The sequence below is a fragment of the Branchiostoma lanceolatum genome, chromosome 4 (genome assembly GCF_035083965.1).
Source record: "Branchiostoma lanceolatum isolate klBraLanc5 chromosome 4, klBraLanc5.hap2, whole genome shotgun sequence".
Taxonomy (NCBI): domain Eukaryota; kingdom Metazoa; phylum Chordata; class Leptocardii; order Amphioxiformes; family Branchiostomatidae; genus Branchiostoma; species Branchiostoma lanceolatum.
In genome coordinates, this window is record NC_089725.1 from 4796490 (window position 1) to 4810875 (window position 14386).

General features: G+C 40.4%; 2 protein-coding genes across 2 annotated transcripts; both read right to left on the reverse strand.

Annotated features, from left to right (window-relative positions):
- Positions 1-948: 948 nt before the first annotated feature.
- LOC136432303 (uncharacterized) lies at positions 949-3245 on the reverse strand. Its single transcript, XM_066423496.1, has 2 exons — positions 2808-3245; positions 949-2676 (listed from the first exon to the last, which is right to left on the reverse strand). Exons 1-2 carry the CDS (start codon positions 2966-2968, stop codon positions 1545-1547), a joined length of 1293 nt encoding a protein of 430 aa, XP_066279593.1. The 5' UTR covers positions 2969-3245; the 3' UTR covers positions 949-1544.
- Positions 3246-7775: 4530 nt separating this feature from the next.
- On the reverse strand, positions 7776-9688 carry LOC136432304 (uncharacterized). Its single transcript, XM_066423497.1, has 2 exons — positions 9581-9688; positions 7776-9460 (listed from the first exon to the last, which is right to left on the reverse strand). Exons 1-2 carry the CDS (start codon positions 9679-9681, stop codon positions 8314-8316), a joined length of 1248 nt encoding a protein of 415 aa, XP_066279594.1. The 5' UTR covers positions 9682-9688; the 3' UTR covers positions 7776-8313.
- Positions 9689-14386: the final 4698 nt, after the last annotated feature.

Below are 14386 nucleotides of genomic sequence, written 5' to 3' on the forward strand. Positions count from 1 at the left end.
CACAAACACAACTGTTACACAAACACAACTGTTACACAACTGTTACACAAACACAACTGTTACACAACTGTTACACAACTGTTACACAATTGTTACACAGCTGTAACACAACTGTTACACAACTGTTACACAACTATTACACAACGGTCATACAACGGTCATACAACTGTTGAAGTAGAGAAATTTCTGGAACGTTACACAACCACCACAGAACAGTTACACGAATGTTGCAGAGCTGTTGCATAACTGTCAGACAAATGGTGTTCTTGGTCATCATTTAACCTAGGTTTCTAGCTAGAGGTATGTAAAGACCACGTTTCTACTAGAATCACAAAACCAGTTGTTAGTATCATCATCAGAACGTGTGACAGTCATTATTATCCACTGCCTTCAAAGAAGAAAAACAAAGCCCCAAAAGTAAACGACGTACCTTATGGTTGATCAGACATTTGTGCTATGAACTATATCACCTAGAAATGGTACATGCAGTTAGCATCCGGAAATGATTTTACAAGTAGACATTTGTATGTAAATGTCTCTCGGGTAAACATCTGAATTGAACACAACTAAACCACAGACTTATTTGCATACGTTTAAGGCCCCATTGGTAGGATTTTGGCACCATAACTGAAAAAGTCTCCAGAACAGAATTTTGCCTTGTTTTCTACTTGTAACGACTTATTGACTCTTTTGTCATCTTATTACATTTCATGTGTCTGAAGTGCCAGATGACAACCGGTACATTATGTGTTGAACGAGCTTATGTGTGTCCGGTACTCTGGGCCAAAACGAAGCCGATTTGTGAACAAATCCCAAGTTTTCAACACCTTCATACGGTCGACAATGTTGCATCTGTACTCGTGAATATCGCAAGATAGAGACAGTATGGTAACTTTAAAAAGGTAGATCCAATTTATTGTGTAAAGAAAAAACAACAACATACACCAATTCATCGTTCCGGTGATTGAGTTTATTTCACACAAGATCTTGTGTCTCAGTCAGTGGACTTCCAAGTTTCTAACTTGTGTGCGTGAAACTAACGTTACATCAGTATAGTCATTACAAACAGCAGCACGAGGAATACGTTAAACATATTAACAGTCTGTATTGAGACTGATATACGCCATGCAACATGATCTAAGGTTGTCACACGACGTTTCAAACTACGTGGGATTAACATCATCTATTTTATTCAGCATTCAGTTAATTCCATTTAAGTTTTACAAGACTACATTTTCTACATTTTATGAATGCAATACAACGATTGTTGCTGTCGAGCTATTCGACAAAAACGATAAAACCATATTTGACTAGTACTCTTCATAGCACAACGATATGGGGATCATCGAAGCGATTATGATTAATTGTAACGAACAAACATGACAGAAAGAGTCACAAGCGTCACAAGCGTCACCATCCTTATAAAAGCTACAATACTCAAAATATCAAATGGCCTATAGCTAGCTAAGAAATATAGCTATGACAACAACTCGTCCACCTTTAATACCCAGTGACATACCCTATAAAGACACTCATCGTCGTCTCTATGATTCTTTCTTCCGTAGTGATAATGACAAACTACAATCGATGGACATGACACTTTGCATCAATTTCTTCATGGTTTCCTCCCGTTCCGAGTGGTGTGAATGTTCCTCGCTTTCTTCAATCACGTTTTCGAGCTTGTCCAACGAAGAGGTTCTTGATTTTGTGGACCCGATGCTCATTCTTCTAGCAGTTGAACCCAGCTTCGTAAACTTGCCGTGATTCGTGGTTGACACAGGCGGTAGGGAGCTTCTCCTGGCCCGAGAGACGAAACTGAAGTCGGTCGGGGAATGTTTGCTGTTAGGCCACGTTAACATCTTTTCCCTAGCCTTCCAATCAGGGAAGCCGACTTTCAACAAGTCACTCGACAAATGCATGGAAGCTACGCTCGCTCTACGCTGTATTTTAGACGAGGTCGTCTTCTTGTTCTTCTTTTCGTTTTCTTCTGGATTTTCTTGCGTGTCGTCGGCGTTGACTCTAAGAGCCGCCTCTGAGTTCAGTCTCGCCCTCTGGAATACCTGATTCTGTTTCTGAACCGAAGACTCGTCCACGTTCAAGAGGGATGCGAGAATTTTCGGGTCAATGCTTAGACGGCGGGTTAGTCTGGGTTTGACTGGTACCTTGGCGCCTTCGTCGGTGGTTTCTGAGGCACGATTTTGGACGACGCGTTTCTCTTTATTTTTTGATGGTAACTTCTGCTGTGAAACGTCCTTGTTTTTTGGTTCAAAGCGACTGGATTTTGTAGCCTCCACAGGGACATGGTACATCTGTTTTATGGACGGATGCTTTGGTACGGAACTTGCTGTACTCTTAAACGGCTTGACGTCAGGGTTAAGTTTGAGACCTCCTAGCGTTTGGGTACCGCATTGCGAGTCTAGGAACACATCTGGGCACGCAATACCTCCCGACCAAGTCGAAGACAACAATGGCATAGTAGCCAAGACGGCATTTTTCTCGTTTTTGTCCGATATCTTTGACGACTTTTTTTGTGTGCATCCTCCTTGCAAGAGTCCTTTTTGGTCTGAAAGCAACGTTCTCGTTTGCTTCCTCTGTTTTGTCAAATTTTTCTTGTTTATATCCAGAATGCGCTTGTTTATGTTCTCCAGACGAGAAACCAGTCGGCTCTGTTCGACCCTGAAGTTTTGAAATAAGAGATGTTAAAAATAACAGTCGAAAACTTTCTAAGAATAGTTAAAAAAATCCAGAGAAATAGCTAAAACTGAAAAGTCATTGAATTGTTTTTCTCTTTGTTGATGACTTCTTACCTGTCGGAGTTCCAAGCGAGTCGTCTTTCTTTCTCCAAGAGTCTCATTTCCCAGTCGTGATGTTGTTTCTCTGCCAGAATCTTTTGCCGATAAGTCTTCAGCTCCTTGTCTTCCATCATCAGTACCGCGTGCGTATCTACGTCTGCGGATGCGTTGTTCATTTTTATGAGCTTCTCCGCGAGTTTTTCTCACGAAATGTGTTATGAAAACCAAATAAGACAGGTGTAGACCGCACTCTGTCTAGACCACATTCAAAATGATACGAAATTTTCTGGGCTGCGAAGAAATGGTCTTATCTTATCTATCCTACTTTGCATTTCAATTACGATTCCCCAAGAGTATAACACGGCATATATGTACCGGTTACGAATGTTTGCGTTTGAAATAAGACTTCCCCAGAGTAAAACATTTTACAGTCTTCTCCGCGAGGTTTTCTTACGAAATGCTTTACGAAAACTAAATAGGACAAGTGTGGACCACACTCAATACGATATATAACTTTCTGGGCTGCGAAGAAATTTATTTCAGCTTATCTTATCTAACATACTTTGCATTTGAAATAAGATTTCCCCAGAGTATCACCAGAGTACATATTCAACTGTTACCTATAATCTGTGATCGTGTGCACGTGTTTTGATGTTCTTAACGCACGTATTTTTATAAATGTTACTGCCACAACTAGTTGCGCAAGAACTCAAGATTGTAACTAATCTTTACGCATAGTCGTGACACGAGCGTCATCTGTCGAATGGCATCATGTTTGCAGTGGTGTAGGTTTTGGCACCCTTGCGATTTGTGTCTGAAACGGCAAAGGCCAATCTTCGTTCCAGACTTTGAAAAAGCAAGGATTTGTACTCTTTCCCCGTTCAACGTCCGGCCAAAGCAGTTGAGCTAAGAGAGGTTAGGATCTTCTTTTAAGTGCATAAACCCCACCAAAGCAAGTTCGTGTTAATGTTAAAATAGCACTTTTATACACGGGACATATTCAATAAGGGATGGAAATATCATCGACGGAGGAGGGTAGTGAGGTCCATTGCAGTGCCGACAGGGTGGGAGAATCCATTCTGCTCGTCATAGGGGCATTGAAGTGGTTTTTGATCTACTATGTCATGAAAATAAAATCAATATCGATCGGAAAGAACATTTGACTTTTGCACAATAACTTAGTTTCAGTTTCAGTTTCAGTTTAGTTGGTAACAACTTGCATGTAACAAATGTACAAGTTATATGAAATATGTTGAAACTACAGTTAAAACGCTCTTACTAGGAACAGTAAACATTGAACAAGCTATCATCATTATCACTTTTCGCACCTGCAATGAACTAGCTATCGTCATTATCATTTTTCGCACCTGCAATGAACTAGCTATCATCATCATCACTTTTCGCACCTGCAATGAACCAGCTATCATCATCATCACTTTTCGCACCTGCTGTGAACTAGCTATCATCATCATCATTTTTCGCACCTGCAATGAACTAGCTATCATCATCATCACTTTTCGCACCTGCAATGAACCAGCTATCATCATCATCACTTTTCGCACCTGCTGTGAACTAGCTATAATCACTTTTCTCACCTGCAATGAACTAGCTATCATCATCATCACTTTTCGCACCTGCATGCAATGAACTAGCTATCATCATTATCATTTTTCGCACCTGCAATGAATTAGCTATCATCATTATCACTTTTCACACCTGCAATGAACCAGCTATCATCATCATCACTTGTCGCACCTGCTGTGAACTAGCTATCATCATCATCACTTTTCGCACCTGCAATGAACTAGCTATCATCATTATCACGCACGTATTTTTATAAATGTTACTGCCACAACTAGTTGCGCAAGAACTCAAGATTGTAACTAATCTTTACGCATAGTCGTGACACGAGCGTCATCTGTCGAATGGCATCATGTTTGCAGTGGTGTAGGTTTTGGCACCCTTGCGATTTGTGTCTGAAACGGCAAAGGCCAATCTTCGTTCCAGACTTTGAAAAAGCAAGGATTTGTACTCTTTCCCCGTTCAACGTCCGGCCAAAGCAGTTGAGCTAAGAGAGGTTAGGATCTTCTTTTAAGTGCATAAACCCCACCAAAGCAAGTTCGTGTTAATGTTAAAATAGCACTTTTATACACGGGACATATTCAATAAGGGATGGAAATATCATCGACGGAGGAGGGTAGTGAGGTCCTTTGTAGTGCCGACAGGGTGGGAGAATCCATTCTGCTCGTCATAGGGGCATTGAAGTGGTTTTTGATCTACTATGTCATGAAAAGAAAATCAATATCGATCGGAAAGAACATTTGACTTTTGCACAATAACTTAGTTTCAGTTTCAGTTTCAGTTTAGTTGGTAACAACTTGCATGTAACAAATGTACAAGTTATATGAAATATGTTGAAACTACAGTTAAAACGCTCTTACTAGGAACAGTAAACATTGAACAAGCTATCATCATTATCACTTTTCGCACCTGCAATGAACTAGCTATCGTCATTATCATTTTTCGCACCTGCTGTGAACTAGCTATCATCATTATCACTTTTCACACCTGCAATGAACTAGCTATCATCATCACTTTTTGCACCTGAAAGGTACTATCTATCATCATCATCACTTTTCGCACCTGCAATGAACTAGCTATCGTCATTATCACTTTTCGCACCTGCTGTGAACTAGCTATCATCATTATCACTTTTTGCACCTGCAATTAACTAGCTATCGTCATTATCACTTTTCGTACCTGCAATGAACTAGCTATCATCATCATCACTTTTCGCACCTGCAATGAACTAGCTATCATCATCATCATCACTTTTCGCACCTGCAATGAACTAGCTATCATCATTATCACTTTTCGCACCTGCAATCAACTAGCTATCGTCATTATCACTTTTCGCACCTGCTGTGAACTAGCTATTATCATTATCACTTTTCGCACCTGCAATGAACTAGCTATCGTCATTATCACTTTTTGCACCTGCAATGAACTAGCTATCATCATCATCATTGGTCGGCTGATTTTGCGCAAGTTTTTGCAAGTTTTTTCAACTTCCTTCTGTTGCTAGCAAAGTCAGAGATCTGTTTCTTCGACAGGTGGTTGTTGCAATCTTTCAGGAGATGTTGGATGTACTGGAGATAAGTGGTAGGCTGGGGTCCTGGTCTGCGTCTGCCATGAGATGCAAGGAAGTTACATGTATCATTAGTGCAGTTGTTGGCTTACAACTTGAAGGTTAACCGAACTGACTGTAACAGTATTATATAATTAAGAAGTATAAAAAGTCTGTTCTTACATTTACACATGTACAAAGAAGCGAGAATAAGTCGACTCTACTGGACTAGCTTAGTTTAATAACAAGTTTGTCTACTCTATATGTTTACAGCTTGTATTGTTGTATTTATGTTTATTTTAAGTTCCATGTTAGACGACCTGTACCTAGCCCCTCGGGGCATGAATGCACAATAAAGGTCTTTCATCCATTCATTATATGATTAGTAACAATGAGCAAAGCGTGTGGTGTTTGTATAAGACTTTTGTAGAAGGTATCAAGGGAATATCAACCACCACTTACGCTGAAGTAGGATTAATTCCTTGACAAGTTCCCTAGTGACTTCCTGTAGCATGGATGATCAACTCTCAGTCCTCTCCTGAAATATCTCACTTTACAATTATATCAATTTGCCAGCATGAATGAGTTTTGTATCGAACCATGCTATTGTCTCGACCTCATTAACAAGTCAATTCAGACATGTCAGAGTTTTGGTATATAACCTGATCCTCCAGTTCTTCCCTTTAGTCACTGACGAAAGACAGCGGATGCTGTCAGACTGTTTCAAAATTGTATCCAGTTGCTTAAGTAACTGTCTGTTGGCGTAATGTGAGATTTTGCGAAAGGAAAATTGGTGAAACTCGCAAAGTTGGCGCAATTTCCTATCGCAATTTGGCGGTTCTAATCTTGAATCAGTCCTCTGGGAATTTATGTAACATCTATGCATGGTCGATATCTTCTTGTAATTGGGCCAATTAGAAAGATCGCATATCAATCAGCTTTATTAGCAAGACCATAACCAGACTGCTGTGGCTTCACAGCGTTATCTATCGGTTTTGCTAGAAAATGACTTCCTAGAATATTAACCATTACACAACTCTTATTAGAAAGGAAATCTCTGGAAAGTTACGCAATGATTACAAAACTGTCACACGACTGTTACACAACTGTTACACAACTCTTACACAACTGTTACACAACTGTCACACAACGGTCATACAACCGTTGAAGTAAAAGAGAAACTTAGGTTTCTAGCTAGAGGTATGTAAAGACCACGTTTCTACTAAAATCACAAAACCATCAGAACGTGTGACAGTCATTATTGTCCACTTCCTTCAAAGAAGAAAAACAAAGTCCCAAAAGTAAACGGCGTACCTTATGGTTGATTAGACATTATAATTAGTGGTATGAACTTTATCATCTTACATTTCCTTAAATATGATGCATGCAGTTAGCATCCGGAAATGATTTCGCAAGTAGACATTTGTATGTTAAATTTTCTGGATCGGTTAACACATGAATTGAACATAACTGAACCACAGACTACATGATTTACATGCCCCATTCGTAGGATTTTGGCACCAAAACTGAAAAAGTCACCACAACAGAATTTGGCCTTTTTTTCTACTTGTCTACTTCTTGACTCTTTTGTCATTTCATTACATTTCGTCTGTTTGAGGTGCCAGATGACAACCGGTACATCATGTGTTGAACCAAGGAGGTTTCTTTATATGCCTACAGTCCGGTACTCCCGGCCAAAACGAAGCCGATTTGTAAACAAATCCCAGGTTTTCAACACCTTCAGACGGTCGACAATGTTGCATCTGTATCGTGAATTTCGCGCGATCAAGACAATATCGTAACCTAAAAGGCCGATCCAATTTATTGTGAAAAGAACATGAAAACAACATACACTATTTGATCGTTCCGGTGATAGACTTTATTTCACACGAGATCTTGTTTCTCAGGCAGTAGATTTCTAAGTTTCTAACCTTTTTGTCACCACTAGTGTACTTGTAACTAACGTTTCATCAGTAGTCATCATCAACATGATTTAAGATTGCCACAGGACGTTTCAAACTACGTGGGATTAACAAATCTATTTCATTCAGTAATCACTTAATTCCAGTTTTAAAACGAGAAGATTACATTTTCTACATTTTATGAATGCAATACATCGATTGTTGCTGTCGAGCTGTCAGACAAAAAAGACAAAGCTATATTTGACTAGTACTCGTCATAGCACAACGATGTAAGGGATGCTCGCAGCGATTATGATTAATTGTAACGAATGACAGAAAATGTCACAATAGTGCAAGCGTCACAATCCCTGTAATAGCTACAATACTTAAAATAGCAAATAGCCTATAGCTAGCTAAGCAATATAGCTTTGATAACAACTCTTCTACCTTTAATACCCAGTGACATACCCTATAAAGACACTCATTGTCGTCTCTATTGTTCTTTCTTCCGTAGTGATAATGACAAACTACAATCGATGGACATGACACTTTGCATCAATTTCTTCATGGTTTCCTCCCGTTCCAAGTGGTGTGAATGTTCCTCGCTTTCCTCGATCACGTTTTCAAGCTTGTCCAACGACGAGGTTCTTGATTTTGTGAACCCGATGCTCATTTTTCTTTTAGCATTTGATCCCAGCTTCGTAAACTTGCCGTGATTCGTGGTTGACACAGGCGGTAGGGAGCTTCTCCTGGCCCGGGAGACTAAACTGAAGTCGGCCGGTGACTGTTTGCTGTTAGGCCACGTTATCGGTAACATCTTTTCCCTAGCCTTCCAATCAGGGAAGCCGACTTTTAACAAGTCACTCGACAAATGCATGGAAGCTACGCTCGCTCTACGCTGTATTTTAGACGAGGTCGTCTTCTTGTCCTTCTTTTCGTTTTCTTCTGGATTTTCTTGCGTATCGTCGGCGTTGACTCTAAGAGCCGCGTCTGAGTTCAGTCTCGCCCTCTGGAAAATCTGATTCTGTTTCTCAACTGAAGATTCGTCCACGTTCAAGATGGATGCAAGGATATTCGGGTTCATGCTTGGACGGCGGGTTAGTCTGGGTTTGACTGGTACCTTGGCGCCTTCGAATTCGTCGGTGGTTTCTGAGGCACGATTTTGGACGACGCGTTTCTCTTTATTTTTTGATGGTAACTTCTGCTGTGAAACGTCCTTGTTTTTTGGTTCAAAGCGACCGGATTTTGTAGCCTCCACAGGGACATGGCAGATTTGTTTTATGGACGGATGCTTTGGTACGGAAGTTGCTGAACTCTTAAACGTCTTGACGTCAGGGTCTAATTTGAGACCTCCTAGCTTTTGGGTACCGCATTGAGTGTCTTGGAACACATCTGGGCACCCATAACCTCCCGACCAAGTCGAAGACAAAAATGGCATAGTAGCCAAGACGGCATTTTTCTCGTTTTTGTCCGATTTCTTTGACGACTTCTTTTTTGTGCATCCTCCTTGCAAGAGTCCTTTTTGGTCTGAAAGCAAGGTTCTCGCCTGCTTCCTCTGTTTCGTCGAATTTTCCTTGTTTATCTCCTGAACGCGCTTTTTTATGTTCTCCAGACGAGAAACCAGTCGGCTCTGTTCGACCCTGAAGTTATAGAATAAGAGATGTTAAAAAAACAGTCAAAAACTTTCTAAGAATAGTTTTAAAAAAAACCAGAGAAATAGTTAAAACGTTTCGCCTTTCTCTTTGTCGATGATTTCTTACCTGTCGGAGTTCCAAGCGAGTCGTCTTTCTTTCTCCAAGAGTCTCATTTCCCAGTCGTGCTGTTGTTTCTCTGCCAGAATCTTTTGCCGATAAGTCTTCATCTCCCTGTCTTCCATCGTCAGCATCGCGTGCGTATCTACGTCTGCGACTGTGTTGTTCATCTTTATGGTCTTCCCTGCGAGTTTTTCTTACGAAATGTGTTATGAAAACTAAATAAGACAGATGCTGACCGCACTCTGTCTAGACCACATTCAAAATGATACGTGACTTTCTGGGCTGCGAAGAAATGGTCTTATCTTATCTATCCTACATTGCATTGCACTTACGATTCCCCAAGAGTATTACATGGCATATATATAACGGTGACGTAATGCTATGTAAATAATAAGGACAACCTCAAGCCAACCGTACACACTCACGCCACATCTTCAGGAAAGACGCTGGTAGCCGCTTGTAGTTCCCGTTTAGAACTTTATTCGAGCCCACACGAGGTTACGTAATGCTATGTTTACGTTTGAAATAAGTTTTCCCCAGAGTATTACATTTTTACAGTGATGTTCTAACGCACGTGTTTTTACATGTGCTACTGCCACGATTAGTTGCACAAGAACTTATCTAAACCCACTTTGCATTTGAAATAAGATTTCCCCAGGGTATATATTTAACTGTTACCTATAATCAGTGTGATCGAGGGCGGCACGTGTTTTCGCATGTGTTCTGATGTTCCAACGCACGTGTTCTTACATGTGGTTCTGCCACAATTAGTTGCACAAGAACTCAAGATTGCAACTCATCTTTACGTATAACAGTTAGTCGTGACGCGAGCGCAATCTGTCTTTCATGTTTAGAGGATTTATTCCATAATGTTTTATGAAAACCAACTAAGACCGGTGAGGACCACACTCTGTCTAGAACACAGTGAGAATGATTCGTAACTTTCTGGGCTGCGAAGAAATGATCTTATCTTATCTATCCTATTTTACATTTCAGTTACGATTCCCCAAGAGTATTACATGGCATATATATAACGGTTACGTAATGCTAGGTTTGCGTTTGAAATAAGATTTCCCCATGCAGAGTATTACATTTTTCTCGGTTTTGTTTCTTAGGAAATGCTTTACGAAAACTAAATAAAGCAAGTGTGGACCACACTCAAAATGATACGTAGCTTTCTGTGCTTATGTAAACTACTTTGCATTTGAAATAAGATTTCCCCAGAGTATCGCGGGGCATATATTTAACTGTTAGCTATAATCTGTGATAGAGGGCGGCACGTGTTTTCGCACGTGTCTTGTGTTCTTACAGGCACCCAGAGCATTTTATGAGTCTTGAAAACTGGAAATATTCTAGTTGTTATAATCTTTATGAAATTGACATTTGATGCCACTGTTTACCACATTTGCGCGCGGATTTCTTATCAAAAGTGCTCAAAAGCGGCACAAAAATAATCTACATGGTGATCTTTTAGTTTCACGCGCCTAGTGTAAATAGACTGTTACCATAGCCCCGTCCACCTTTTTCAAAAGGTAGAAATGCAAAATTAAAACATAAAAATGCAAAAATCTGATGGACATGCAGTCACTCATTGGTCGAACCGCTTATTGTGATGGACAGTCAGGATCAGTCTATTAGGGCTTGGATTTTGGGATTTTCTATCAGTTCTCACCACACAATGACATCGTATCTTTGCTCCTTTGATGTCGATATGTAATGGTATAGTGTTATTGAAACTTACTATGTGTAGGAATGACTAGAAATTAGAGTTTTTTTATTCAAGCCAAGTCTCATAAAATGCTCTGCATGTCTTTAACGCTCGTGTTCTTACATGTGGTACTGCCATAGACAAGAAAACGGATTGGCACCAGTTGCAGTCGTAAGTGGTGTAGGTTTTGGCACCCTTGCGATTTTTTCTGAAACTGCAGAGGCCACAAGACAAACTGTAGAGGCCAATTTTCTAGCTCAAGCTATTTATCCCATTTTTTTATCCCAAAAAATTATTTCAATCGAAAACCGTGATAACTATTTTTACACGTGATAACGTCTGTCACAAATGTATCCCATTATTTCACTAGAAAGACAATTTTTGAAGCCTTTACTAGTAAATTCATGGGATAGCACCCCCTTATCCCATCGATTCACTATAAGAGACATCTAAATAACTCTTACTAGTGTATTGTTGGGATAGCACCCCCTTATCCCATCGATTCACTATAAGAGAACTCTTACTAGTGTATTGTTGGGATAGCACCCCCTTATCCCATCGATTCACTATAAGAGAAATCTAAATAACTCTTACTAGTGTATTGTTGGGATAGCACCCCCTTATCCCATCGATTCACTATAAGAGACATCTAAATAACACTTACTAGTGTATTGTTGGGATAGCACCCCCTTATCCCATCGATTCACTATAAGAGACATCTAAATAACACTTACTAGTGTATTGTTGGGATAGCACCCCCTTATCCCATCGATTCACTATAAGAGAACTCTTACTAGTGTATTGTTGGGATAGCACCCCCTTATCCCATCGATTCACTATAAGAGAAATCTAAATAACACTTACTAGTGTATTGTTGGGATAGCACCCCCTTATCCCATCGATTCACTGTAAGAGAACTCTTACTAGTGTATTGTTGGGATAGCACCCCCTTATCCCATCGATTCACTATAAGAGAAATCTAAATAACTCTTACTAGTGTATTGTTGGGATAGCACCCCCTTATCCCATCGATTCACTATGAGAGACATCTAAATAACACTTACTAGTGTATTGTTGGGATAGCACCCCCTTATCCCATCGATTCACTATAAGAGGAATCTAAATAGTTCTTACTAGTGTATTGTTGGGATAGCACTCCCTTATCCCATCGATTCACTGTAAGAGAAATCTAAATAACACTTACTAGTGTATTGTTGGGATAGCACCCCCTTATCCCATCGATTCACTATAACAGACATCTAAATAACACTTACTAGTGTATTGTTGGGATAGCACCCCCTTATCCCATCGATTCACTATAAGAGACATCTCTTACTAGTGTATTGTTGGGATAGCACCCCCTTATCCCATCGATTCACTATAACAGACATCTAAATAACACTTACTAGTGAACACACAGTCAGTTAAAAGGTAAGATGAAAGTGTTCATCGTATTTTCAAGTTCACGATATCTTTATGTTTGCGATGGAAACAAGAGTTCGCTGTTACGCGACATGTTTAGAAATATGCATGTCCTTTGAACCACTATACTAAAGACATTCCACCCTCTAGCGTTCAGCCAGTGGCGCGTTTTCACATCTGGTAGAAAACAATGGTGTAGTGATCTTACCCCATCTCCTATAATCGGTGATATGCAGCGTTAAATCGCTACTAAATCATGTCGCCGCGCAGTGACACGAAAACACGTGTTTCGTGAACAGCTGGTGGGAATTAAGACTTCGGCTACGTGTCGCTTTAAAAATCTAGAAGTTAATGATAGTTTTGCATGCATTCAATCATTGCGGACTTTGGTTGATGGCGGCATATTTTGCGCATTGTAAAGGATTCAGTCTGTAGACGAGACAAGTCGTTACTGACAAATCATAAGGTTAATGACCCCCACTAGGGGGCTAGCCGTTACAGCATGCACAGGGTCGGTCGTTACATCTTACATGACAGCCTGACTTGCTGCTCGGCGCGCGATATCAGGCTACAGGAGGGCTGTGTCATGGATCTGGTGTCATCAACCCCAGAACAACAACAAGTCAGAGTGCATCGTATTTGTTTGGACTTGCCGTTGACATGGCGACAATGTCCCGAGTCTTCAACCTGTTGCTTCTAGTGCCGTACTATACTTTAACTGTATGCTTAGCTGTTGACAATTGGATCCTAATCTTAACTACGCATTTCATCACATTTCACTTCATTTACGCAGTACCAATCCATCTGATTATGTTGAGATTCAGAGGTATGGATTGAGAATTCCTTGACCTTTATAGTGCAAAGCAATAAAACGAGGATGTTATGTCCTGAGAGGGCTTAAACGCGAGGAGGTTGAAAATGAGAGTAAGCTCGAGGAAGACGAGTCTAATCTGGAAGTGCGAAAGATATCGGATTGGCACTTCGAGTGTCTTTTAAAGCGCGCACAGCATATAAAACATCGCAAACTACGCCCAAAACAAGTGCGACTGCAACATCTGCTTGGAAATTGAAGGCAACCACGTACCCAGCTCACTGTGTGACTTGCTCTTGCATAAGGTTTTGGGAATGTATTCAGTGGATTGTTCCATTGTATAGACGGGGAACATCACTACCTATTACTAGGTACAAGGAACAAGGTTATTTTGATTCTGCAAGATGGTATATCAAACGGAGAACGATCACACAAAGCATCTCCGCCTCATGCGGACTTCGTTTAAGCAGATATGATAAGAAACAAACCTCCCTGTGAAATTCTGTGACAATTGACAGGAAGGAAAAAGATTCAGGGAGAACGCTTTTTAACACCATTACCGTAAGTCCGTAATTTTAAATTAAAAATGGGACATGAATTTGAACGTATACAAAGTCCGTCAGGCGACGCTCTTCGCTGTTGCCTCTGAAGGTGGTACATGAATAGTCACAGTATTATAGTGTGTGAAACAAATCAAAGGAAAGAGTAGAAACTAGTGATCCCAACCGAGATTCAGATATAACAGGCACGCACGCCTTAACCACTAGGCTAAAAGGTTGCGACCAGTAAGACTGGTCAGTTGGAGGCGCTTGAATCCCCACTGTTACACTGTATGTCCCGGTATGTCTCCACTCTTGGCACGGATAAGAAG

Excerpts from the sequence above, each read along its gene's own strand:
- LOC136432303 (XM_066423496.1), bottom strand. The coding sequence starts at position 2,968 with ATGAACAACGCATCCGCAGACGTAGATACGCACGCGGTACTGATGATG. Across the intron at positions 2,677-2,807 it reads CTCGCTTGGAACTCCGACAG|GGTCGAACAGAGCCGACTGG; the intron begins GTAAGAAGTCAT and ends TCAAAACTTCAG.
- LOC136432304 (XM_066423497.1), bottom strand. The coding sequence starts at position 9,681 with ATGAAGACTTATCGGCAAAAGATTCTGGCAGAGAAACAACAGCACGAC. Across the intron at positions 9,461-9,580 it reads CTCGCTTGGAACTCCGACAG|GGTCGAACAGAGCCGACTGG; the intron begins GTAAGAAATCAT and ends CTATAACTTCAG.